Here is a 26,329-nt window from a genome sequence, read left to right as displayed (position 1 = left end):
ATCCTCTGTAATTTCTTGTTGTTTTTAACAATATACCACAGAAAAAAAACTTCAAATAATCTATTTTATGAAATGTGTGAAAAAATGTCCTGTATAAACAACCATTATTAGCAAGTTAAGTGTAAAGCTTACCTGCTCAGGTGCTGGCGCAGAAAAGGCAGAAGTGGAACCATTCAGGGATGAGATGTCTGGGCAGGTCTGGAAAACATGGAGGGCAGACAAGAGAGTTTAGGGCACGGGCAGGAGTATGATGGAGAGGCTGCACCATGAAGTCTAAGACGCAGAGGAAGGGAGGTGAAGAGAGGTGGGGCTGGCGGGCACGGAGGAGAGTCGGAGTTTACGGGTTAGTCACTCTACAGCAGGCAGGGTCTTCACCAGAAGGCAGAGAATGTTCAAGACATGCTTTTGGGGAATGGGGAGGGCAATGACCTCATCTCCTGACCTGAGAAATAACAACAATGATAATTATGATGATGGAGTGTTAACAGCTGCCATTTCTGGAGAGACCTTCCTATATACCAAGCTATGTGCTAAACATTTTATATATCTTATTCTCATTTAACAATGGTGTGAGAAAATGAGCAGCTTCTTGGGCCTGGAGGAGACCTCATGTCTTCGGTGGGGAGCTAGTCATGGTGAAGGTGGGGAAAGAGTTGGGGGAGAGGTCTGTAGACCTGAGGGGTTTGTAGATAATGGGGAGTACCAGAGAGTAGACTGGAAGCACTTGGGTGGAAGGAGGCTGGCAGGGGAGTCGCACAGAGCAGTACAGGGATGACAACATTGGAGAAGGTGAACAACCAGCAGGAACATCATAATCCCAAGCAGTGTCGACGGGGAAACAGGCTTGGGGCATTCAAACTTGATCACTGGTGGGGCTGATGGATTCTAATTTGGAGGAAAACAAAAGACACTGAAAGAGCAAATGCTAAATCACTGACCCAGTTAAGAAGCTGGGGTACGGGGACTGGAAAGAGGGCAGAAGGCAGAGAAGGGGCCCCTTCAGGGTGTGGTGAGGCGAAGTGGAGAAAAGGGGCTAGAGCCTGCAATGACACTCAGGCCACAGGGTGAGCCAGGGCTCTGCTGGCCCTCCAGGGAGCTGGCATCACCGAGTGGACATATTTATATTCTGTCTCTCGTGAGTTCAGGCTTCTGGAGGATCTTGAGCTACTTTGTTCTTGCATGTTATCAACAAATATGTATGGAGCCCCTACAATGTGCTGTGAGGTGCCATGGGGGTATAACAATGTGGAAGGACACAAATCCCTAATAACATCTTGAAGTCCATAATTGCCCTTGTTGTTACTTAAAGTAAAGGTAGATGTTGACTATATCACACCCAGAATACAAAACTGAGAATGAGAATTCAGAGAGTGGAGAGAGCCAGCAAAAACAGTTGTTCCCAGCATGTAAAGTGAGTCAGCAAAAAAAGTTTCCACTATGTGACATCATTCCTGTAGACGGAGATTATGGCAACTTTAGATGGTTTTATTAAAAAGATGATGATGATGGAGGGGGGAGCAGGGAAGGGAGGAAGGGAGGAAGGAAAGAAAGGAAACAAGGCTGATCCCTCAGCAGTGTAAACCTCCAACAGTGAACTGCTGCTCTGTTCTACCTGACTACTTCACTGCAGCCATTGACTGTGCTTCCTTTAATTTTATAATACTGAGAAGCAGAAGTTTTCTAAAGACAGCCTTCAGGGGTTAAACTCACTGTTGTAGCAATTCCTTCTGCTAAGGAGCAAAACTAATGGAAGCTCTTCTGTGTTTGCAGTGAAAATAGGGAAGGAGCATTCACATGCAGTGTGGGATTAGAGCTTAGGAACAGATGCAGGGGAGGTCAGCTGCTGTGGCCGGGCTGTCTTGATTCTCCTGCTGAATATTTACAAGCTGAGACTGGCTGCAGGTGCCAGGAGGTGGCCTCCCAGTACCTTGACAATTGCAAACAAGGAGCAGGGCACTCTTCCCCCATGATCTGACTATGGCTCAATGCCTCCCTCAGAAACAGCAAAGGGCACTGTTCTGTGGAAAATGCAGGCTCTCCTCAGAAGGGGTTTCGTTACCATAGGTATATATTGTACCCCTGCAAAGTGCCGACCAGATGGGGGCAGGTCTGTGATAACAGCAAACTGTCCCATTTTTCACAGGGTCATTGGCCAGATCTGGGTTTGAACATCAAGAGCACAGATCATATAGTCTCCTTCCCCAGGGGCTGAGTCACTACCTACAATGATCATCTGCCTAATATCTTCAGAATATATGTTCTAAGTGGAAGGATTTCCTCACACGGTCTCCGCCCTTATACGTATGCCCGCCATGGAGCAGAATTCCACAGTTTGATAACTTCCAAAAAGGGATATCGCTCCACAGTGCTATTTATATTCAGTTTTATAAATAAATAAATTTAATTTTCATGGAGACAGAAAAAGGATGTATGTTGCTAATTTGCTGCACAGAAACTGAATCACACCCCCCTTGGTCATGTTTATCGTTTCAAAATCCCCTTTCCTCCTGACTCTGGGATCCATCTGCCTTCCTCTCCCTCCACACAGCTTTAAAAAAAAATTGCTGCTAAAGCCAGTCAGCTCTCCCTCTCAGACTGTATTTCCCACTCAACAAAACCAAAGCTTAGGAGTTGACCTGGGAAGTAAGCTGAGATCATCTGACCACACACACTAAGATGTCTCGGCATACCCAGAAATAGCTTGCCATGACACTTACCCAGCCCCTTTACAATAAAAATGGAGTTAATGACCATCAGTTCCATTTATTGAGCACTTATTATGTGCCAGACACATACTAAGTGTGTTTCACTTGCATTATTATATTAAATGTTCAGAGTCTTCCAAGGTAGATACTATTATGCCAGTTTACAAACAAGGAAGCCAATTCAGAAACCAAATAAACAGAAGTCATGAGTTGAAAGAACCAGGATCGGCTCCAAAGCTTCACCTGTAAAAAACCTCTGTTGCTTTTTGACAGCAGACGTCGACCGGATAGCTGGCCAGGGGGAGGTGGGTATACAGTCCGGAGTGGTGTGATGTTCACCCACCTGTGAAGGGGGGAATCCCAGCCATAGCTGCATTTATAGAATTACACACCAGAGAAACTCTCAGACAGATCATTGAGTTGTAGGATTCACAGGGAATTTAAAGACTGTTCATTCATTCAGGCCCAGTAAGATACTTATTTACCACCCCGCCCCAAATCATAACTTGCTAGTGACAGAATCAGGATAAGAACCTGGTCTCTTGAGTCTTTTTTCAGTAGCCCTTCTAGTAAACTAGCGTTACCGAAGTCTTTATGCTGGGGCACTAACATAATGGAGAATTTGTTACAATTGCTAATTAAGCCCAAATCAATTGTACCCTCCTGTCTACTAAGGTAAAGTCATAATTCTTACCTCTGGGGAAATAAACTACATTTCTCTCCCTGCTCCTATAGAAACTAACTGGGGACAGGGAAAAAAGAAAAGGTGACACTTGGAATACTTGAAACATTTTTTAACAAAGCACATTAATAAATCTTGAGTTATGCAAAGTGTGAACTGTGGGGGAGGATGAGTGCTAGAGCACAAATGCTCTTTATAATAATAATAAAATACAAGGAACTTTTGTCACATCTGGGAATAGGAGAAGCAGGAGAGAAAGCTGAATAACGAGATGAAACACTGAGATCTAAGTTGGTAGACATGGACAAGAGAATTTCTGGACACCAGAAAGCCAATATTGGATTTTAGATTATTTTCTAAGTAGCACTGCAATGTATGCTCCCACGCACATACTTCAGTCAACAGTAAAATCTACCACACACAGTTGTAGATACTCGACCCTACAAGTTGCCTTTTGTTGACTCTTACAATTGAATTTTGGGAGAAAAGAAGCAGTCATGCCTCAAGTTTGAATGAATGTTGGATTAGAAATAAACAACCCTAAATTATTTAATGGAGAGGTAATTAGGAGACAAGATTTGCAGAAATAAGAAAAGAACAAAAGGCAATCTTAGCTAGAATTCAAGAGTGTGGAGGCTCCTGGTGACACCTAGATTATAGAAGAATCTTCTACATTTCTTCTTCCCTCTTAATTCTCTCTAAAGAGACCAAAGGCAAGGAGATATCCCCAAAGTTTTCTTCTAAAAGCTTTATGATTCCAGGTATTGCATCTTTTGATGTCTTTTGAGTTGATCCATTTTGAGATTATTTTTCTATGTTGTAAGATAAGGGTCCAATTTCATTCTCTGGCATGTGGATCCCAGTTTTCTCAAAAGTAGTCATTGGAGATACTATTTTATTCATTGTGCATTCTTAGGGCCTTTGTCAAAAAATTTCCCCTGTTCACAATGGGTCTTCCAAAATATTCCTCAGGATTTCTAAGTGTACTTTCATTGGTAATCTGAATATACCCTTACTTCTAGGAGGGTAGGTTCACCTCTCGTTTCCAAGTGCCTAAAAGGGGACATGGGACTAACACCATACAAGCAAAGCCCACGTGCTCTACAACCCCTCTGCCCTCCCCCACCTGCCGCCTCTCTCCTCTGGATCACCACTCCGCTGGCTCTGAAGGGCTAAGGCAGGCCTCTTGGCCTGCACCCTCTCCTATCCAGAGCACACTCATCACCTGGGGAAGGGGAGGATATAGGGGCAGGTGGGTAGAAAAGCTGGCCCAGGGAAACACAGGGCATCTCTGCATTTTGTCGAAGTGTATTGTCCTGCTCCATTAGGTCAAACTGGCTTAACTTTTTCATTCATAGGATTTCCTCTCAGGGCTCCTATACTTCTTCCCTTCAAGTCTAGTTTCCTTTGGGGACATAGTCTAGCAGAAATATCTACATATACATTGATTTCCAATGTCCGTACAGAGTTTCTGCTCTGCCAGGTGCACCAAGAGTTATGCCTGGACACAGCTGTCAGTGACAGTAAAGAACGTTCCCAATGTTCTATGACAGTTGAGAGGCAGGTCTATCTGGGGCATTGCAACTGACCTTGAGGCCAGAGGTCACAGGTACTGAGGTTCCTTGCCTCTGGCCTGGATAAAAATGCCTTTTTACATGCAAATAACAACCTTTGTATAGTTCTCATCTCAAAGTATATGTTCAGTCCTATTTAGTATATCGTTCTGCTATTTTCACATAAAATCCTAAGCTAAAGAATTCCTCGTATTTTTCTATGCCCGAGCTTGAACTGGATGGACGTCAAGGCTAGGCTCCCAGACTTTAGGAGCCCAAGTGGGCAGCACCCTTGGGTTAATGAGGCTCACTTCGTCAGGGGATGAAGTGATGTCCCAGGTCCAGGTGGGAAAGGTCATGAGCAAAGAGAGACATCGACTGTCGGGAATCAGGGACCGAGGCAAAGACGAGTCATGAAATGGTCACAGTTCTCTCATAATCTGCCAACAGATATGGACAAGAAAAGGATGTAATTAAGAAAACTAAAAGTTAACCATTTTCTTCACCATAGAAATGTTTTTTCTTAACCTTTTTTTTGGACATACAATGTAGAAGGATTCAAAAACTTATAAAGCAAACACCTAAGGAATCTAAATAGGTGCTTTCTATACAGGCAGCATCTGGGCCTTGAGCTGGACTGTGGAGCTGGTAGGGGGACAGAGGCAAATGGTTTACAATATGTAAATGTGCGGTGGTGAGGGTCTGGGGTCAGCAGAAGGAGGTGGGGATGAAGGCTTTGGGGTACATATCTTCCAAGGTCTGAAAGCCATTCAGCAGGGAGCCACGCAGCTAAGAGCAGGGGACCAAGAGCAGCGGGTCTGTGCTCCTGTGCTGCCATCTTACGAGCAATGGGACTGAGCAGGGCACTGAACCCACCGAGCTGCCCTTTCATCACCTGTAAGCCAGGGTAACCATACTGCCTCTTGCTGTTTCAGGATGGTTGTCAAAATAACTGAATTTGCTTAAGCCCTCTGAAAACTGAAATAGTATTAAACTTAAATTCTATTGCCTATTCTTATTTTCTCCTTAAGTAATATCCTGTTGTTTAATATTGTACAAGGATGACTTTTAGAATCTGATGCTGGTTAATTGTTTGGGGGAATTGGGATAGATTTGGGGGGATTTTGTCAACCTCTCAAAACATCTGGTGAGTATTAGCTGAGTAGCAGCCCTGGTGACAGTTTGTGAGAATCAGAACAGCTGTCAGGATGGATGTCCGGCTTTGAACTGTTCAACCTACTACAAACCCAGCTCTAGCCTAGCCTAGAAAGAGCACTTCTTGCTCTTTGACATTACAGCATTTTGTTTTTTTAAAAACCATCATGGGACACTTCTGGTTGGTTTTTCCACTGAAGAGCTGTTTGTTCTTATTCCATCAGGGGCACTGGATTTGAGTTCCCACAGTCTCTGATCCCAGCTCACCACTTGGGCCGTCATTTCGTTAGATTTAACATGACCCTTAGTCATAGTCCCAATGTTACAATTAAATAGGGTGTGTATCCATATAGGAAAAAGAAGCACTGAAACTCAAACTTGTTTTAATATTCCAGGAATAAGTTAGTGAAACATGTATAGTTTTAGCGTGGCTATCTGGACTAAGATTTAGAGTAGCTTCCATGGGTTTCCATCGCAGTCTAGCTGAGAGCAAGAGCAGCCGTGTCAGACAGGTTCAGAGTCAAGCAGAGCAGCCTAGGGGTGAAATGTTGCTATATATCTTTTGATTATTTTTCAGAGTGCAAACCCCGAGGCAAAGTAAGTACATTCGCTTCTTCTCAGAAAAGTAGAACCATATTTTATAATGCGTTTAGTAATCTACAGTTTTCACTTAATTTATAATGAATATTTCTATATTACTAATTATTAATCTGCACTTATAATGTCTGCATAGTATTTTATTGGCTACATGTAGGCAGCCCCCTGTTTACTTAGATTGCTTTACACTATTTTCTTTTATAAATTCTGCAATTAATGAGCTTGTAGATACTATTAGTGCTTATTTCTGAATATCTCACTAGTATTACAGACAGATAGAGGAATCTTTACAAAAAATATGAATACTTTTAAAAGTTTTTCATAATACTGCAAAATTACTTCCAGAAAGATTGTCAAGGAAGGAGAGAGAACATTATTTTTGTACTGATGAAAGTGACCTAGGTGGGAGAAAACATGGTAGAAAATCTGGCAGAAAGGGAAGACTGTCTTTGAGGAGAAGGGAGGAAATGGGATTTTGGGCACAGACAGGTGGGGAGTGGGGAGGGTGGTGGGGTGAGTGCGACTTAAGTAGGAAGAGGAAGAATTTATCTCTGGTAGGAAGCAAGAAGGTAGAGTATGTGGGGGAAGACTCTAGAAGGTTGACAATGTGGTGGTGGGAGCCAAGAATTTCTGATTGCTTCAAATTTCTTGGACAAGTAGGAAAAACGGTCATGAGTTTGAGTGTCGAGGAGGTATTGAAGGATCGAGATGAGAAGATGTAAAATACAGTTGATTCTCATTATTTTTGGATTTCATATCTGTAAATGCACCTATATGCTAAAATTAATTTGTAACTCCCAAACCAAATCAGTGCTTTCTTGGTCATTTGCAGACATGTACATGCTTACAGCTGCAAAAAAATCTAACTCGCCAACGTGCATGTTGCCAGCTGAGACTGAGCAAGATGATACCCTGACTTTTTGTTTCCATTCTGATTCTATAAACAAGTCTTTTTCATTGTCTATTTAATGCCACATCTTTTTAGAACTTTTGTGCTTTGATTGGTGATTTTGCATTTAAAATACGCCCCCCCTCCCACCCATCCAAGCATAGTGCTAAAGTGTGTTGTATGTTGTTCCTCAGTGCAAGAAGGCTGTGACATGCCCTATGGAGAAAATGTGTGTTAGAGAAGCTCCATTCAGGCATGAGTTGCAGTGTTGTTGCCTAGTGAGTTCAATGCTAATGAACCAATAATATATGTTAAATAAAATTTCTTTAAACAGAAACACACACATAAAACTAGACTGTATGTTAATTTGTTTACAAAAATGTGGCCAAGAGCTCAAAGGAAACTAACTCTGTATTTCCCCTAGAGCACTGGTTTAGTATTCACCAACTCACTGTGTGTGATCACTTCACAGAACACGACTGCAGCAAATAATAAGAATCAACTGCACTTGCCTAGAAGAACAGGAGAGTGAATGAACAAGGGAAGTACAATGCAATTGTTGGGCAAATCATAAAATAATGGTCCACCTGACTTTTAAGATCATAAATTTAAAGTAGAATCAACTAGTGTGATTGGGGTTTTGCTCCAGCTACATTAGATGAGCAGATATCGGTATGAAGTATGTAAAAAGTTGGCTTTGTCTTGTTTAAGACAGATTCTTACTTCAATGTTGTAAAAATACTCTTATCTAGAGGTTTTAAGTTTTACTTCACATAGTTGAGTTTTTTAAACACCTAGAATCAATGTTATGTATGGTGTGTGACAGGGTCTATGATGGACTGCCTTTGCCTAGAGATGAGTAATGCCACCTCTATCCCTTAGGTTTCTATACAGGTGTGTCTTTTCACGAGCTCTCCTTGGTCGCACTGAGCAATGTTTCTGTACTTATATCCAATTAAAGAGTCCTTTAATTACTACAGACTTGTAATATTATAAGATTTGAGAGCTGGTAGGTCAAGTCATATTTTTTACAATATTATAAGTTTTGAGATCTGGTAGGTCAAGCCATATTTCTTCTAGTTAGATATTTTTGTTTTTTTGTTTTCTACATACATTTTGGAATAAATTATCAAATCCTTCTAAAAATATACCAGCTTGGATTTTGACAAGCATTACAAATAATGTATAGGTAAATTGGTTGAGATTGATATCTTTAAAATATAATAATACTGATATCTTTACAACACTATTATATGTTTCAATTTATTTGACTCATCTTTAATGTCTTTGACATTTTAAAATGCACTCTTGAGGTCTTGTAGTTTGTAAAATTATTCTTACTTTTTTTGAATTGACTTTAAATTGGTTTCATTTAAAAGTACAACTTCTACCTTGTGTTATAGAAATTATATTTAGAAATGAAATTGATTCTTGCATATTAATTTTGTATCTCAAACTTGGTAACGTGTATTGTTGACTATCTTACTTTATAGATTATTTTGGGTTTTCTTTAAAGACAGTATGGCACCACAGCTTTATAATCCCAATTCCAAACCCTGGAGTTCAAAGATTATCTGTGCTTTAACTTGAAAATTCTCCCTCTGCTCCCAGATGTAGGCACCTTTGCAACTGACTAGAGGGACCCTTTTTGTCGTCTCACTGTTAGTATTGCACTAAGTGCTCTCACCCTCCATGCGGCCCTTGGCTTGTCATTTTAATGGCTCACTGGGCAGCTGTTGTAAAGGGAGTCTTTCCAAAAACACCAAGATCAGAGCTTGAATTCAAGAAAAGCTCAAAGAAAAATGAATAATGTGAGGCTTTTAGCTCTTACTGAATGTCACCCTTTTTAAGGTTGAAAGTCAAAGCTTTGAAAAGTAGGCACCTTGTGAAATGACAAAGTTGTATCAACTCTACTTTGGTTTCTTTGGAGGGGTAAAGGGTCCAGTTTCATTTGATCTCTTTATTAGAGGAACTGATAGCTAGATATTTAAAGCCACTGGGCTACTTTCAATTTTAAAAATCTATATCTAATGGTCTAATATTAAAATGGCAGAAATATTTTTATGCACTTCCCTTTCTGCCATGAGTTTTCATGGATGGCTCAGGCTGGCCAACCATGTACATGTGTCTCTCATCTTCACTTTGAAGAGTTCTGCCACAGTGATAGGAGAGCAAATCTGAGCACTCATGGAGGCTGTTATGCTGCCAGGGGTCTCTGGGGTAGAAAGAACGAGAATGCCTTCCTGCGCCTCTGCACAGTGAGGGAGTAGAGAGAGCGGGGGCAGTACCCGTGATTTGGAGACAGCACTGCCTTTCTGGCCGCAAGTCTTTTCTGGACACAGCAGGAACTGACCCAATTTGTGATTCTCTGATGTTCCACTGAGCTTTTCTGGATTTTCCCTTTTCTTCATACAGAGACCATCTCTTTTGATTCCTAGGAAGCGGGCTGTTTGGTGGAAGAAAACTGAGTAACGTCCCCCTTTAAAGAGCATTTTAAGCAACTAATATTTGTAGCGCTGTCATTTTCTTCATTAAAAATGGACTTTGTCTAATATTAGGAAAAAGAATTCTGATGATTTTCAAATATTCCCTATCATTATCCAATAAATACATTATCTGATTTCCAGTAACTCATCCATTAGCATTAGGTGAGATTTCATAGATAGATAAACCAGTGCTCACAGAAGGCCAGGGTCCTTTCTTTGAACTCCTAAAGCACTGGGTCGTCAGGTCCCTTTACCAGCCCTGATCCGACCTGCATCATCTCCAGACTCTCAACTGTGGTTCCTCTTTCCTGCATCATCATCTGGTAACTCTCTCAAGGAATTGAAAAGGGCAATTACAAGGCTTGCCTCTTTTGTGTCTGATCTCTCCATGGATTGCTGTCCTTTATGGCTTGATATCAGAGTCTTGAAAACGATTGCTGCATATAACTTGTCCCTTTATTTGGTTGTTTCAAAGGGATGGTGAAACTGGTCTCTGTTACTCCAACTTGACTGGAACTGTGTAAATCCTACTTCCCATAGGATTTTAACCAGACCCAGAAACTCCTAACAGTATATTCAAAATGTCTACGATGTAATTTAAACTTACCTAATATACAAAGAACAGGGAAAATCTGAACAACTCATAAGGAAAAAGATACTCAACAGCTTTCTCCCTTATTCTGAATATCGGTAATCTAAATCCAACAAAAGTTTTAGCAGCTATAATAACTATGTTCCATGCAGTGTAGGACTGAATGTGCTTGAAACAAATGGAAAGACAGTAGTTCTCAGAAAATAAAGAGAAGCTGTAAAAATCAACAAGATGGACATCTTACAATGAAAAATAAAGTAACGATGACAAAGGAAGGAATCTATGAACTTGAGCAAAGCAATGCAAATTATCCAATTTGAACAACAACAGAGAAAAAAATATCAAAAGAGTCTCAGAGACCTGTAGAACAGAACAAAAAGGGAAAGCATTAATGCCATTTGAGACCTAGGACAGGAGACTATGATTGGGGCAGAATAAATATTTGAAGAAATAATGGCTGAAAACTGCCCAAATTTGGTAAAAGACAAATTTACAGACTCAGGAAGCTCAGAGAACCCCTGACTGGATAAACTCAGAGAAAACCATGCTGAGATGTATCTTAATCAAACTACTGAAGACAAATATTTTTTTTTAAATCTTGAAAGCTACCAGAGGAAAAAAAATGACATATAACATTTGAATGACTGTGGACTTGTGGCAGTGCACAACATTTTAAAAGCAGTATAAGAAAAGAAAATGTCAACCCAGAGGTACTCAGTAAGAATACCTTTGATGAATGAAGAAATAATAACAACAGTCTCAGGTGAATGAAAACTAAGAGAATTAGTCAGAAGCAGGCCTTTATAAAAGAAATGTTCAAGGAAGTACTGTAGGAAGTAAGGAAAATATATCACAGGGAATTGAGAATTCAGTCATGAAGGAAGAGCAACATAAATGGTAAATAGGTAAATATGACAGATTATTTTCTCCTCTAAAGTTCTTTGAAATATAACAATGGAGAGCCAAAATTATAAAATTGGTAGTTTTTAACGTATGCAGATGTGTAATATATATGACAACTACTAATACAACATAAAAGGGGCAAGATGAAGTTTCTACATTTCCCTTGAAGAGGTACAATAGTAATTTTAATAGATTAAAACATGACATATGTATTTGGTAATGCCTAGAACAACCATCAAATACTACACAAAAACCAAAAGCAAACAAGAGACATTAAAATGGAATATGAATATATTTTTAAATATTTCAAAAGAATACACAAAAGTGGAAAATAAAAAATGGAGGGGACAAAAAGAAAACAAATAAAATAATGACTGAGGAAAATACCACCTCATCAATAATTATATTAAATATAAACGTTCTAAGCACACCAAGTAAAAGTCAGTGATCATTAAATTGGACAAAAAAATAAGACCTAAGTGTATGCTGTCTAGAAACCCACTTCAAATATCCTGATATAGATAGGTTAAAAGTAAAAAGGAAGGAAAAATACACACCATGTGAACACTTGTCAAAGAAAGCTGACTGTCTCTATTAATATTAGACCAAGTAGACTTTAGAACAAGGAAAATTACCAAGGACAAAGAGGCTCATTATGTAATGATATGAGGGCCAATGCACGAAGACATACAATGTTTAATGTATGCACACACAGGAACAAAAAATAAAAGTGGTATTACAATATAACTGGAGAACTGCAAGGAGAAATCAATCCACAATTATAGTTGGAGGCTTTCAATTTCCTCTTTCAATAATAAAATGAGTAGACAAAAAAAATCAACAAGACCATAGTAATCCTGAACAATGTACCTCTCCATCCATCAAAGAACAGAAGAACACATATTCCTTCTGAGGGCACGTAGATCATTTACCAAGACAGACCATATACTGGTCATAAAAGAACCTTACCCATTTAAAAGTATTGAAATCATGTAAAGTATATCCTCTGACCATAATGGAATTGAATTAGAAATCAGTAACAGAAAAATATTCTTAGGAATTAGATTAAAAACTGCTAAATAATCCAAAGGCTAAAGAGCAAGTTTCAAACAGAATTAGAAAACATTTTGAACTGAGTGAAAATGAAAATACAATGTATCAAAATTGGTGGGATAAAGCTAAAGCAATGTTTAGAAGGAAATATGTCATTAAATGCATCTATTAGAAAGAAGCGAGGCTTCACATTAATACTATGATTCTACCTTAGGGAACTAGAAGAAAGAAGAGCAAAAGAAGCCAAAGTAATCCGAAGGAAGTAAATAAAGAAGAGCAGAAATCCATAAAACTGAAAACAGAAAAACAACACAGAAGTCAATAAAGCAAGAAATTGGCTCTTTGAAAAGGTCAATAAAATTGATAAACCTCTATACAAATTGACCAAGAAAATAAGAAAGGAGAAACAAATTACAACATCAGGAATAAAAAAGACATGATTACAGACCCAACAATGAAAAACTCTAGGCATATACATTCGATGACTTAGATGGAATGGAATAATTCCTCCTTACACCTAAACTACAAAACTCCCTGAAGAAGAAATAGATAACATGAATAGGTCCATACAGACAGAGAAAAATAGGTAACACTAACTTACTGATACAGGGCTCCTTACTTTGTGCCTCTGCTGTGGAATAGACTGGCCCCCAAAGCTGAGACCTTCATTTTATTTGATACAGGGTGTTGAGTAGTGGGTTGTGAGCAAAAGTCTTGAAGTAGGAGAATTAAATGATAAATGGTTCTTAAGGTCTTAATCTCTTTCAGTCAAGGAGATTTCGGCAAATATGTTTTGGAAGAGGTATCTACTTAACAACAGACAACCTCGCTAGACAGGAATACTAATAACTAGGGAAGATGTGGACTAAAATGTAGTGTTAAAGATTTCATCTAGGCAGGCAGTTTTCAAAAAATGAACATAAGGGATAAATCTAAGAATTGGTATAGTTTACATAGAACCACGTGCTTATTATTTTTTCCAGGTAGGGCATTTTTCTACGTAAGACACATAATATATAGCTATGCTTTTTACATAAAAAGCAATACATATTACACATTGCTAAAACATTTTTAAAAAGCTGCCTAGTTCAATACCCTGTCCCCAATCTGTCCTGGACAGTTAAACATGCCTTTGACAAATTGCATTTTCCACAATAGTTTTTTTGGACATTAAAATGAATGAATTATCTAAGCAGAAAATGAAAACCCTGAACAAGTATTACTTCTGTTCAATCAAGTACAATATTTAAGTATACAATTGGGCTGCTTCTCTTTATGTGCTTTGACATGCAAATATTCTTGCCCCATACAATAATTCAAATTACCCCAAAGAAAATAACTAATTTGAGACTGAATAAAATGAACCTGGTGATATCAGGAACAAACAGATTTTGGTCAAGCAGTCTTGGTAAAATCCATCTCTATGTGTCATTTTGAGAGTAAGCCTTTAGGTCAGCACTGAGTTCATGCTTGTGCCGAGGGCTGAAACAGTTGGCCAATGAGGACAGTCCTGCCATGATCTCACTTTCTCTAACTGTTGCCCCCTCTGTTAGAATATTTCGTCAGAGGTGTCCAGAACAGCTTGTTGGTAACACTGAGGCAGTTTCAAGGGGCAACTTTTTCCAAGGACCAAATAATCTTCAAAATATTCAAAAGAAAAACAGAATGGTCTAAGCTCTTGCTATTCCGTGTGTGGTCTGAAGATCATTAGCACTGCCAGATCCTCAGAGTGTGCTGGAAATGCAGAACCTCAGGCTGCCCCCCTGACCAATTCCATCCGAATTTCATGTCAGTTTATTAACACCTCCAGGTGATTGGTATTGAAATTTGAGACATTGTGTTTCAAGCTCTTTGAATAGGTTTTCATCAGAGGTGAGTTGTGGGATGAAAGGGTTATTACATATTTTCAGGGGTAAGTGTTGATTCTTTAGACAGAGATTTTGGCACTGCAGTTATATATAGAATTGAACATCACATGGGGAAAACACAGAAAATAAAATGCTTCTGAGAAGTCAGCCTCTGCCAGTAATGTTGCTCAGAGAACTAACCTCTACTGCGGCACAGCAGAGTTCCTGGAGGCCTGTGGGATGCTTATCAAGTTCAAAGGCAAAGGTTTTGTTATTAGGCAGGTGGTGTTAATGCTTTCTTCATATACACAAATCCACCTGTTGTTAAAAGTAAGCATTTATGAATTAATAACCATCTTTAAGGGGACACTCTTCAGCACTTTATCAGACCAAGATCTGTGAACACTGGCTTTTTAATCACACAAAAACATCTCCACACAGAGTAAAAAGGTTCACTTTGTAATCCATGACCTTAAGAGACGATTAGCTGAGTGGCACACCATGACCCAAATTCTGTCGTTTTCCAATGTCTAGAGTGCAATCCCGGTCCAAACCTCTGGACACACACAGAACCCTGCAGGGGTCACTCTGCAGGATGAGATGACCCTTCCCAAGGCAGGCTCTGGCAGTCAGAAACCCTCTAACTTCACTTCAAGATTAATTTTCCAGCTACATCTTCCTACTTTTTGTTCTCAAAGATCTTTGTGGGGATGACAAACAGGTCTGGATGATCTAGATGAGGCTGGCCAAGCGGCTTCACATGCCGATGGAGCACCAGCCAGGCTTGGAGAGCGGAGGGAGCCTCTCCCACGCTTCTCCTCTGGGTCTCCTCTCTGTAACAGCTACTTGCATGACCTTTAGCTGATTCATCAATGTGATTCAACTTAGAAATGACTAAAGAGATATTCAAATGTCAAAACAATAATGGTGGTTTAACCATCTGCTTTTATTGATCGCACACCCTGTCATTTTAGGACTCCTGTCACGCTCTGCTTGGATATTTAAAATGTTCTTTATTGAATCCTCAAAGCTTCTGAAATGAAACTCCAGCAATTAATTATCATAGAATCCCCAGGCCCCAGTGTCCTCACATTAGAGGCCGTAAGAAACAGTAGGAGGAACATTGGCTCTAAAGCAAGACAGACCAGAGTGACTCTTCACTGAGCCGTCTGGGTAAGTTACCTGAGCCTCACTGAGCCTCAGTTCCTCACTGCAAGACGGGGAAAAGAGCATCTATTGTTTATTTTTCTGGGGCCAACTCGAGATATCACAAACTTTTCCCAGTTAAAAATCTCTTATGGGTATTTTCTCAGTATTTTGGACAGATTCTCCCTCTCCAGAGTTCTCTTTTTTCCCAGAATACTGGAAGCTGCAGGAAAAGCTACGTGTCCTCAAAGCAGCAAATGAGGAGCTTTGCGTCCTCACGCCTCCTGCCGGTGCCCTGGGTCTGTTGGCCCTTCGGCTGCGTACTGGCCCATGCTTCTGCGGGCCATGGGCCTTGTTTGCTATTACCCTTGTTCGTGAGGCCTGAGGATTCTGTGTTCACCTCAGCACAACCTAAGGTTTCCTTCCCATTGATCAGGCCTCTTAACACATCCACACCACACTTCTGGGTCTGGCAATGCTAAGTGCTTTCCCTGCACCACCCTATTTAAAACTTCAATTCCCTCCCACTTAAGCAGTACTCACTGAATTTCCTCTCACCCTCCTCACCTATGTTTCTTCAGAGCATTCTCCTTTTTTATCATACAAAATAAAATAAATGTACTCATTTATTGCGTTGTGTTACCCCTCCCGCCCTCACATACACACCCTATAATGTAAACTCCATGACGGCAGGTGTTTGGGCTGTTCTGTTCACTCTGTCTCCCTCATGCTTAGAACAGTGCCTGGCACCCATAAGTGCTCTTCTGATGTTTCAGCGTGTGTCAGATGAATGAGCACTTATGGGGTCAGACTGCTGCCTTAGGACCCAGGTTCCCATAGCCACACTCGGGCAGAAAGGAAGCTCAATCTGCGAGAAAAACAAAACACAGGGACCACCCCTTCATTCTACCCAGGAATCACAACCATTCTACTGACTACCACCAAACGGAAGACTCAGCCATAAAACACATGCACCCATCTAGACTTGGAACTCTGCGTGAATAACCATTGTCACCCACCCCACTGTGACATGCTGCCCCACCCATCCTATGTCAATAGCAGAGTCCTGACCCTTTGGAAGGTTCTGACACTCTACTGGTTGCTTCCAGTGGGGAAAGATTGGACTTCAGAAGCTGAGCGACTAAGGTAGAATCAGGAAGCCATATCAGGAGGGGGACAGAGTTTATTGAAGAATTGGAGAAAAAGAGGAAACTAAGGTACAGAATGAACCAAATTATCTACTTCTGCTTGGGTTTTTCTGAGCCCTATTTAATACTAAATATCTAAATATCTGAAGATCCTTACAGAGTCCCAGCTAGAGGTCAGAAAGATTACTTTTCAGGGCAGTTATGCACCTACATTCATGCCCATGGGGCCTTAAGGAAAGCAGCTGGGCACGGAGCAAAAAGGGACTTCAGAGGAATGGATGATCTTTATCGATTCTAATTACCTGGAGCAAAGTTTGAAAGGGTTCTTGTTCTAGAGAACCATCTCCGCATGTACCCACTAGAAGGACACACACTGAATTTTCCAGCATTATCCCTGTATCCTCACTGTATCCTTACCTGACATACAGTCAGATCAGGGACAGAAGAATCAAAGGGCTGGGTTTTGTCATGGCCAGAACCTGGGGGGTTGGAGGGAGGAAATCGGTTGACTTGACTTTGTCCCTATCCCTTGGGACTCTTGGATAGTTACTCTGTGTTTCATAAATGGACACATTTCCCCACCTCATCCAATACATTTCTGCTTGTATTTTAGGGAATCTACAATGGAAGAACCCGAGGAGGATCAGCTAGATCACGAGTAAGTATTATGATTATGCAGAGCCACATCCAAGGACCAAGGCGTGAAGCAGGTCTGCTCTTCATGATATCCCTCATCTTCCCCCTCCTCCATCCTGCACTCCTGTCTATCCAACCCCCTGCTGACACCACCCCAAGCACTCCATGTCCTCCTGAAGTGACAACTATTGTAAGTCCTGCATCCATTCAGCCCTTCCAAGGAAGGACTTACTTTGCAAGTTCATCCCTCATTCCTACTCAAAACAAAAGACCGCTCCCACACACTTTATTCCCAGTTAAGCATTTCAAAGAGAAATCAATTGACACACAACAAAAAGAAAAAAAGGTATTGAGACCTTCCCATTTGCCAGATACCATTTCTAAAGCACTGAGATGTTACCATTATTACATTCAAATTCACTTCAAAAAAGTTGTTTGTATTCTTGAAAGTGAATGCCTGGATCATATGTGTGTGTACTCGGTGCAGTGACTCCCATGGTACATTCTCAAGCTTTGTAGCAGGCAATGGAGAAGCTCTTAGATGCGAGGAGGGAGGGAAAAACAGAAGCCCCATCTGCTGGTGGAGAGCTCTTGCGGCTTAAGGCAGGAACCAACTCTAAGTGATGTACCAGGTGCCTGGATGAAAATACTCAGTGGAAGTGTATTTCATGAGCAGATTTTGTGCACCATTTGCTGAGAAACCATTCTCTCCAATACAAGAGGCTATTAAGGAAGCAAACTTCTTCCAGAAGCAGGGAGGAGGTGTACTATTATATTGAGCACTTTGATCAAGAAAGCCTGGGAAAATCCTCTCTGGCTGCCTGAGTTGAGAATTACTGAAACAAATAGTAGGACATGATTAAGAAATACAATTTCCTATGAACAAGGAAAAGGTGTGCTCCCAGAAAAAGCCAGGTTGTTGAATTACATGTCTCCTAGATACCCCTTCTGGCCCAAAGATCCCTGACCCTGAGATAACTGGCCCTTGTTCCTTTCGTGGACTGAATCTATAGGTCAGAGGAGGTGGAGATCTTAAGACTAACTCAGACAAAGAGGAACATTGATAGTTTGAACAGAGACCTTGAACGAGATCTCCAAAGAATAGATGAAGCAAATCAGGAACTTCTTCTCAAAATCCACCAGAAAGAAGATGAAATACAGAGGTGAGTGCTGGGGTTTCTTGAGGGAAGTTCCCAATCCAAGGGATGGGACAGAGGAGAAAAGACAAACGTCAATTTTCCTACCTGCTCCAGAGACCTATATCTTATGTAGCAGTTTCTTCCTCATTCTTTGGCATTTCCTGTGGTTCAAACCGTGAATTATAGAAAGTTTCAAAGAGATTCTTAAAAGATTGGATGATATTCACCTGAGCTGAAAGAACACTAGGGTGTTTGACTTGGGAATCAGGTCGAACTTTGAGGTGATTTTTTGTCCTGCCTTTGAAGTGATTATGACGATAAGGACACAGGAAAGATGGGTTTCCATCTTGAGAGCCGTATTTACTGACACTGAAGTAGCCTTAAAACTGACAGATGTGTTTTTTTCAGTTCTGAAGCGGTCTGTTCCTCACACTATGTGCTTGTGTCATTCAGGCTGGAAAGTGAGATCACTCAGCCCCAGGACCTGACAGATGATGAGGAGTGGGAGCAGCAGAATAGTACCACCATGGAAAGGGAAAGAACGCTGCAAGACCTGGAAGAAGAAATAGCCAGACTTGTAAGCAAAAAGCTGGGAAGAGCCATCTGATGGGCGTTATTCCTCAGCTTGTCTCTCATCAGCCATCAGATAAGCTAGTCTCCTCTTTTTTACACGCAAAGAATAGTCAAAAGACATGGTAAAATATGTGTTGAGTAATTTTCATATTGGTAATATTTCACATTGGGAATCCCTGCACGTGGGCATGTCTATCCTGGTGAGCTGGTGTAGATACGTATGTGGAAATCAAACCACAGGTCCTTTACCTGACAATATGCAGTGAGGTAGAGTTACTGCAGGCAAATAGCACTCGGTGAAAGGAAGAACAATCAGCTGAATAAAGACGGGTGGTAGCAGGGAGCTCCACACCTATGCGCTGCTTCTTTCTCTCAACAGGAAAGGAAAAATGAGACTCTGGTCCATGATACAACAGAACTTCAGAAAAAGGTGGGATGGGGCTCTAGTTTTCCCCAGGTTGCCCGCAGCGGCTCCAGTTGTCAAAGGGACAAGGGAGGGAAAATGATCATAGAGGATCCCACATGTCAGAAAAGTCTGTGCAGGGGGTGGGTTCTACCCCTGCCCCCCTCTCACGAGGCTGAGCCTCGTACCTGAATGTCATGAAATTCCCTTGCAAGCATAAGTTGAAGGGAGTGGGTGGGCCATTTGGTGATCCCGTGGGTTTTTCATTCTGTTTTTCATTCTATCACAAGAAAATGGAATCCACTGACACTTTGTCGGAAGGTGAAAGGTTAATTTTATTTTCAACAGAGTTTTCAAATACTTAAATACCAAGGGCTTCCCTTTCCTTATCCAGACATTCACTCCACCTCAACTCTTGCTCAAAGTACAGTGTATTTCCCATGATTGCCCTACTTTCTGACCCCCGCCTGCAGCCCTCTGTAGCATAGGGTTCAGGGAAGTACTCCTGCTTGGGCAGACTCTAGCTCTGGTGGCCAAGACTAGTGAGAAGAAGACAGAGGTAGAATAAAGATGCTTCCAAGGGCACCAAGTATCCACTAAGGGACCATCTCCTGGCAGCTTTATCAAGGCCATGTTATTGGCTCTACACACCAAACAGTGTTTTTGACTTCTAGAATTTTTTATTTGATGTATTTTTTTTGAAATACGTGTTTATTTAAAATCATAGCTTACAAGGAAATTGCAAAAGGCAACCAAGTGTGAGCAAGGCCATCTACAGGGAGCACTGGAACAGTCAAAGGTAAATGAAAAATCAATCTTGAGAGGGTTTGGGTTACATGAGCAGGAAGCAAGCTTTTACGTGGAAACAACTATCAAAACTGGGATAAATTCTTTGTAGTTTTAGCCCATGTCAGACTTAAGCCTAGGCTACTGAGTACTGAATTCTTTTCTGCCCTTGGCATGGAATTTCACTCTGAAGCCATACATTTTGTTTCTCTCCCTTCAGGAAGAGCAGAACACAACTGCACAATGCATATATAACACTTAAGTCCCTGGTTTATATCCTGGTCCCAGCACTTAGTGAGCTATATGAAGTTGGGTAATTTAATCAGCCCCTTTCAGCCTCAGTTTGAAAACTGAATGAAATGGTATATTTTTAAGAGTAAAACCTTGAAACGTCACCTATTCAACATGATTATTTAAAAGTCTAGCTGAGGCAAATGTATGGATTCATAGAGCAGACCTAGGATTTGTCAATCTACTGTGTGCTAGGTAATTTACACACTCTATCACTGACCCCCATCCAGAAAAGGTTCATTCAATTTACCACTCAAATATTTAGTGACCTCTACCTGCTGAGTGTAGCATACATTGCTTAGCATTTCTCTAATTGTGTTCCAAAGATAAAAACCTGGGCACAAGCACAATCCCTGAGATCAAAGATGCAAACTGGTGGACTTATTTTCTAATTGAGAAAGCAGGTACAATACTTACTTGATACTTTCTGTAGAATTCCATCTTTCCCTTGCCCTATTTCTCAGCGTCTGAAGCTCACACTTTCGCCCATACTATGTCTGTGGGCCATGATGCAGAGATGGACACACTGAAAATAGAAATAGAAAGCGAAAAATAGAGAATTACTTCCCTATTTCGTGTCAGCCAAATTAGTACTGATGGCCACACACACACACACAAAAAAAAACAAAAAAAAACAAAAAAAACCAGGAAGTCCAAAGCCACTAAAACAGCTTCCTTGGCCACGCCTGTCCAGGAAATGTATCTGGAAAGGGAGAAATGTGGAGCCTGCATGTGCTTCAGGATAAAGTTGAGGCTCAGGCTAGAAAGGCTTAGGAAGGCCCTTGACTAGCCTTGCCAAATAACTGAATTTGCTTCCTTCTGCTCAAAACAAGTTTTCTTGACAGTAGCCCTCCAGAGACCATGGTGAGGCTTTAAGTCTGGTAATTCTGTGTCACCTCAGCTGAGCCGAAAGACTATAGGTAGTTCCAGGCATTGTCAGAACAATGGCCATTATTTTCCTGGAAGCTATTAGCCCACCTCCAAAGAACTCTAAAGCATCACTGACCCTTTAAATTACACCCATTTGCCTACATGTGTTGTAGATTTCTCAAGTGATTTCTCTAATTCTATAAAATCCATAGCATCTCTTCCTTCTGTTGTTCTTACATCTTGGAAATCAGCTCATCAGTTTAATAGTATGCCTGCTGCGCCTCTTTGTGTCTCAGACCACCGTCCTGAAAATACAGCCCTTAGCACATTTGGCTCTCTGGCCCTGGATATAATTGACTGAAGAGGAAAGGAACTGTTAGAAGTCTTCAGATGTGAAACAATGGCACCTAGATCAAAGTGGGAACAGTAGAGCTAAAAGTGGAAGGAAGGAAAAACTTAGGCTTGTCTGCTCTAACTAGGGAATATGCCCCGAGCACATCTATTCCTCTGCTACTATTACCCTCTGCAAGACACCATAAGCCCTTGCCTGGATGCCAAATTAGCCTCTTAGTCTTCCTGCTTCTGCTCTTACCCGTAATCTACTTTTCACACATAGAAAAGACTTATTCTTTAAAAACACAAATCAAGTTATGTCCTTACTACTTCGAGTTCACACCTGGATTCTCACTGCAATTAAAATAAAGAACCAAACTCTAGAAGCTACAAGGCCTTCCACATAATCTCATCCATGCCAACCTTTCCCCACCTCATCTCCTCCTTCCCAGGTGTTTCCCCACGCTCCAGCCACAGAACTTCCACATACACTACATATGTGCTCTTTCACACTCTTGGCTCTTGCTGCAACCCTGCATGGGCCATATTTCTTCCAGATCTCCATTTGGCTACTATTTACCATTTGGATTTCAACCCAGCATCATCCCATCAGACAGGACTTCACCCATGATCGCTCTCATGCCACCGCTAGCACTACATTTCTCTGTATTTCTTTCATAGCATTTATCATTGTCATGTTGACTTATGTGTTAACGTCCCCAACTATAATGCAGCTCTGTGAGGCAGAGACTCTGCCTGTCAATCCTGTTCACCACTGTAGACTTTCTGCTCTCATGGCCCTCTGCCCATCACTCCAACACAGTGACCAATATAGAATAGGCTTCCATCAAACAAGGGAGGAAAAGAAGGAAGGACTACGGGGAGCAAAAAAGGAGTGAGCGGTAAGTATATAAAAGGAAAAGGAAGACTGAGGTTTTTCAAGATTGATGTTTTTCCTAAGAGGAATGGCTAACAAGGAAGGAAGCTAAGAATTGTAGTTTAAGCATGAGTGGAGCCCTCATGAATGCTAAGGCCTTGGGAGTGTAGAAAGGTAGGTTCACCTTAAGGATGCTGCATGGTTTGACTCTCCTCCATTAAAAAGACATCTGATATCATACCTGGTGCTCTTCAGCCACCTGTAAGATGACCTTTGAGACAGCATTTCAGAATGGAAGCCTGCTTGCACCTTGAGTTACCCATCTCCTTCCCTTTCTATAGGTTAAGTTACAAGAGCTGGAAGCTTCCTGTGCTGACCGAGAGAAGGAACTGGCTAAGGTGATGGTAGTAATTTCAGTATTTCTTCCCCCAGAGGAAGGAAAAGTTGATGTTCAGTTAGAGGACACAATACATTCTGCAAATGATTGACTTACATATAATAAGGTTCCAGATGCAGAACCATTATCGGGTTGAGGAGGGGATGAAGGAAAGGAAGGTAAATGCAGTCTCCAAGGTTTCCTTCTCTTCAATAATTTTTATAGGATATGTTCCATATCTGTATCTATTCTCTCAACTGTCCCAAAATAAACTTCCCTGCAAAATAAAGCTTATCTAGCATCAGAAAATAAATGAGTTCATACATACAGCAAAAACATATTTAGGACAATTAGAAAACTACATTTAGGGTCTGAGATTTAGGAGGAAGCAAGTATACTCTGGTTCTTAGAGAAATTTCCTGAAAGAAATTTAAGACTGAATTTTGGTTTGCCAGGTAATGGAAGACTATGCTTTGGTGGCCCAGCTCTGCAAAGATCAGGTCTTCTGCATTAAGGTACAGTTTCTTGGTAATGGGACAGAGAAGGGTTTGTAAGGTACAGGATAATATGAAACCAGGCTTTTCAAAGAACACTCTCTAGAACAATATTAACTCTTCAAAGTGGCATGACAAAGGGTCTTTGGGTCCCTGACAACCCGGCACCAATATCATTCTGTTACAGCCCTGGTCTCCTGACCTCTGTGCTCTTAAATTCATAACGAGCACTTTTCCTTTCATGACACCAATTACCCAGGGACCTGCCTGGGAAGGTAGGAAGTGCAGCGAGAGATCAGGAGTGGTGGTGGGTGTCGGGGCTGGAAAAGGAGACCAAGCATTCATGTTACCACGTAATAATACATGCTTCTTATGATTAGAAAAAGTATAAGGCTTCTAATTAGTAACTGTGGTTTCTTTTATTTCTCTTGGAAGAAGTACCAGGAAACTTCAAAGAACATTGAAGAAGAGGTAGAGACGCGGCTCCTTGAGAGAGAAGTGTGAGTTTTGGAAAAAAAAGGAACTTCTTGGTTTTAGTGGTAACTCCATCTCAGCCTGGGTCAGAGCAAACATTCCTCTGACCAGTTCCTACTCGGGACTGAGTGAGCCCGAACCGCACATCTCTCTCCCTTCTGTTAGTGATTGCTTGGCTCCCACTAAACCGCACCAACTTTAAAATGCAGGTCCTCCTTCCATCCTCCTTAAAAAACCACAGAAACACATCTCCCTTCATGCTTTTATCACATTTTCAATTATTCAGGTTTATATTAAGGGCAGGAACATCTGATTTTAAAAGGGCTGGTAGTCAGGCACTCTGATGAGTAGTACATTCTTACTTTCACAGAAAAGCCCTTTAAACTAATACCACCCTTCATTTTCCCAAAAACATAGAGGCTCAGCCATATAAGATAGGCATGAAACTAACCTCTAGACACACGAAGGCTATCATATTACCAAACCCAAACTGTACACTATATTAACTACTAAACTAGGACCATTAAAGGTTAGACATGGTAAGACAAAAGCCCCTGCCCCTCCTTTCTGAGTTTGTCTAGACCTGACATGGTGAGAAAACAAAGTAAAAAATCTCACTCCCATTTCTTGGCCCCTTTTTAGAAGTTAAATCTTAACTTACTCAAGAAGTACTTACATTTATTAAATATTTTGGATCTTGGGATCAAGGTAAACAGAACCAAACTTCATACCGCCTCTAAATAGCCTTGGTATGCATTGTGGCCTGGGAGGGCCACAGGGTACCAGGACTTGGAATTCTGAAGGATACCTTCAAGTTTCCCGAGAGCCTTCTTGAACATTAAGTATGGCTTCACTGCTAAGGTGAGTTTCTACAACAGAGCTGCCCAATAAAACTTTGTGCCATCCAATAAGGAGCCAAGGGCCACCTACTGAGTACCTGAAACATGGTTAGTGTGACTGAGGAAATGATTTATTTTTATTTTTATTAACTTATTGTTTATAGCTACATGCAGCCACTGGCTTCCATAGTGGACAGCACAGCTTTAGAATATGAAACTTTTTAAATAATCATTATGTAGTATGGATATTTGAGTGAACTTTATTCAATCCCTATCTTGGTTCACTTCCCCCTAGATCAAAAGTCTTGAGCATGAACTCGGCAAGAAAAGAACATAACAGTCAAAATAATAAGGTGAGCCTTCCACCCTGTGTCCTCTGAGGGCCACTGCCTGTCAGAGTTTCCAAAACACTATAAGCCAGGAAACATACACAAAGCTTCCCATGTGCATTTTCCAAGAACAGTACTAGATATAATTTCAAAGCATTCCAACCTGAAACAAAGAAGACAACTGTCTTCCCTCTCTTACAGCCAAGTAAATATGAGGCATGTCTTCGTAGAAACTAGTCTAAGACCTAAGAAGGTTCAGAATGCAAGTAAGATGGAACATTAACTGCGGCTATGCTCTACAGAGAAGAGGCTAATATATGACACATACACCACACCGCCCTCCTAATGCAATCACAGAACTCTTTCCATATGATCCCGACATGTTCCCGAATCTTTCAAAACACACAGCACCAGGGTTACCTGTCACTATCTGATCACAGTCGCCCCATGAGTTAACATAAGAAGTCATCACTTCTTTATGACACAGCTCCAAATCCATTCATGTTTAACATCGTGATGTCACCAGCACATATGCAAAGGTCAGAAGGACATAGAATTGGGTGCAGAGCATCACGGCTCTTTCCCTGTTTGGCATTTTGTGGCAGCAAGTTCACAGGGCTAAAAGATAAACTTTTATTTAACTTTATTTTTGTAATGAATATTGGTTTAAGAGGCAAGGTTGACATTCCCCAGAAATTTATTGGCATGAAATATATGATCTTGATAATCTCACCAAAAAAAAAAGTCTTCTTTTCCTAAAAAGCAAACATCAATAATACACCATTGTTCCTGGGGTCATCCAGATGTTTGGGTATATGTCAGACATGCCCACAGTGACCATGACTCCGATTGTCCTGAGCAAGTTATTCTGGCCCCTCTCTTGCATATTCCACTCAGCAAAAAAATATTAACTGGACCCTGAAATTAAATGGACTCCCTCTCTCTAGGATGAGGCTCAGCATACTTTCTGACATGTCCCGTCATCTATCCCCAATGGTTCATCAAAGTGTTCATCTGACTACACATCAGAGGAAAAACAGAGTGTCTTCATCAAGATTATGAGAGTCCCATGATGGTCCCGTGCCCTGAGTTTGAGCCGTCTTTACAGAGACGCTCCCTGGGCACTGATTAGAGGGCACTTCACCTCATCTGG

The 26,329-nt window shown here is 41.0% G+C and overlaps 2 protein-coding genes across 9 annotated transcripts in view; one reads left to right on the top strand and one right to left on the bottom strand.

The window, feature by feature from the left end:
• LOC108403181 (transmembrane and coiled-coil domain-containing protein 5A) overlaps positions 1-22,995 on the bottom strand; it is a 78,946-nt gene extending 55,951 nt beyond the window's left edge. For both annotated transcript variants that reach the window (XM_073230324.1, XM_073230302.1), the window contains exon 1: positions 21,002-22,995. In XM_073230324.1, coding sequence (XP_073086425.1) covers positions 21,002-21,025 — 24 coding nt within the window. In that variant the 5' untranslated portion in view covers positions 21,026-22,995. The remainder of the gene's footprint in view (positions 1-21,001) is intronic.
• Positions 1-26,329, top strand: part of LOC140848053 (transmembrane and coiled-coil domain-containing protein 5A-like) — a 180,328-nt gene that overhangs the window by 134,730 nt on the left and 19,269 nt on the right. For 2 of the 7 annotated variants that reach the window (XM_073230241.1, XM_073230236.1), the window contains exons 2-10: positions 17,370-17,414; positions 18,406-18,555; positions 18,985-19,108; positions 19,484-19,534; positions 20,235-20,306; positions 23,006-23,062; positions 23,496-23,555; positions 23,970-24,034; positions 25,143-25,200. In XM_073230241.1, the coding sequence (XP_073086342.1) occupies positions 17,370-17,414; positions 18,406-18,555; positions 18,985-19,108; positions 19,484-19,534; positions 20,235-20,306; positions 23,006-23,062; positions 23,496-23,555; positions 23,970-24,034; positions 25,143-25,200 (682 nt within the window). Of the gene's footprint in view, positions 1-7,761; positions 12,966-15,436; positions 16,826-17,369; positions 17,415-18,405; positions 18,556-18,984; positions 19,109-19,483; positions 19,535-20,234; positions 20,307-23,005; positions 23,063-23,495; positions 23,556-23,969; positions 24,035-25,142; positions 25,201-26,329 lie in introns of those variants that run through there. The other 5 variants (XM_073230244.1, XM_073230248.1, XM_073230256.1 and 2 more) reach the window with 5 other exon arrangements.

This window comes from Manis javanica, chromosome 1, assembly GCF_040802235.1.
Source record: "Manis javanica isolate MJ-LG chromosome 1, MJ_LKY, whole genome shotgun sequence".
Taxonomy (NCBI): domain Eukaryota; kingdom Metazoa; phylum Chordata; class Mammalia; order Pholidota; family Manidae; genus Manis; species Manis javanica.
Note: the sequence above shows the minus strand (reverse complement) of the source record. Positions and strands in the feature narration are given on the sequence as shown.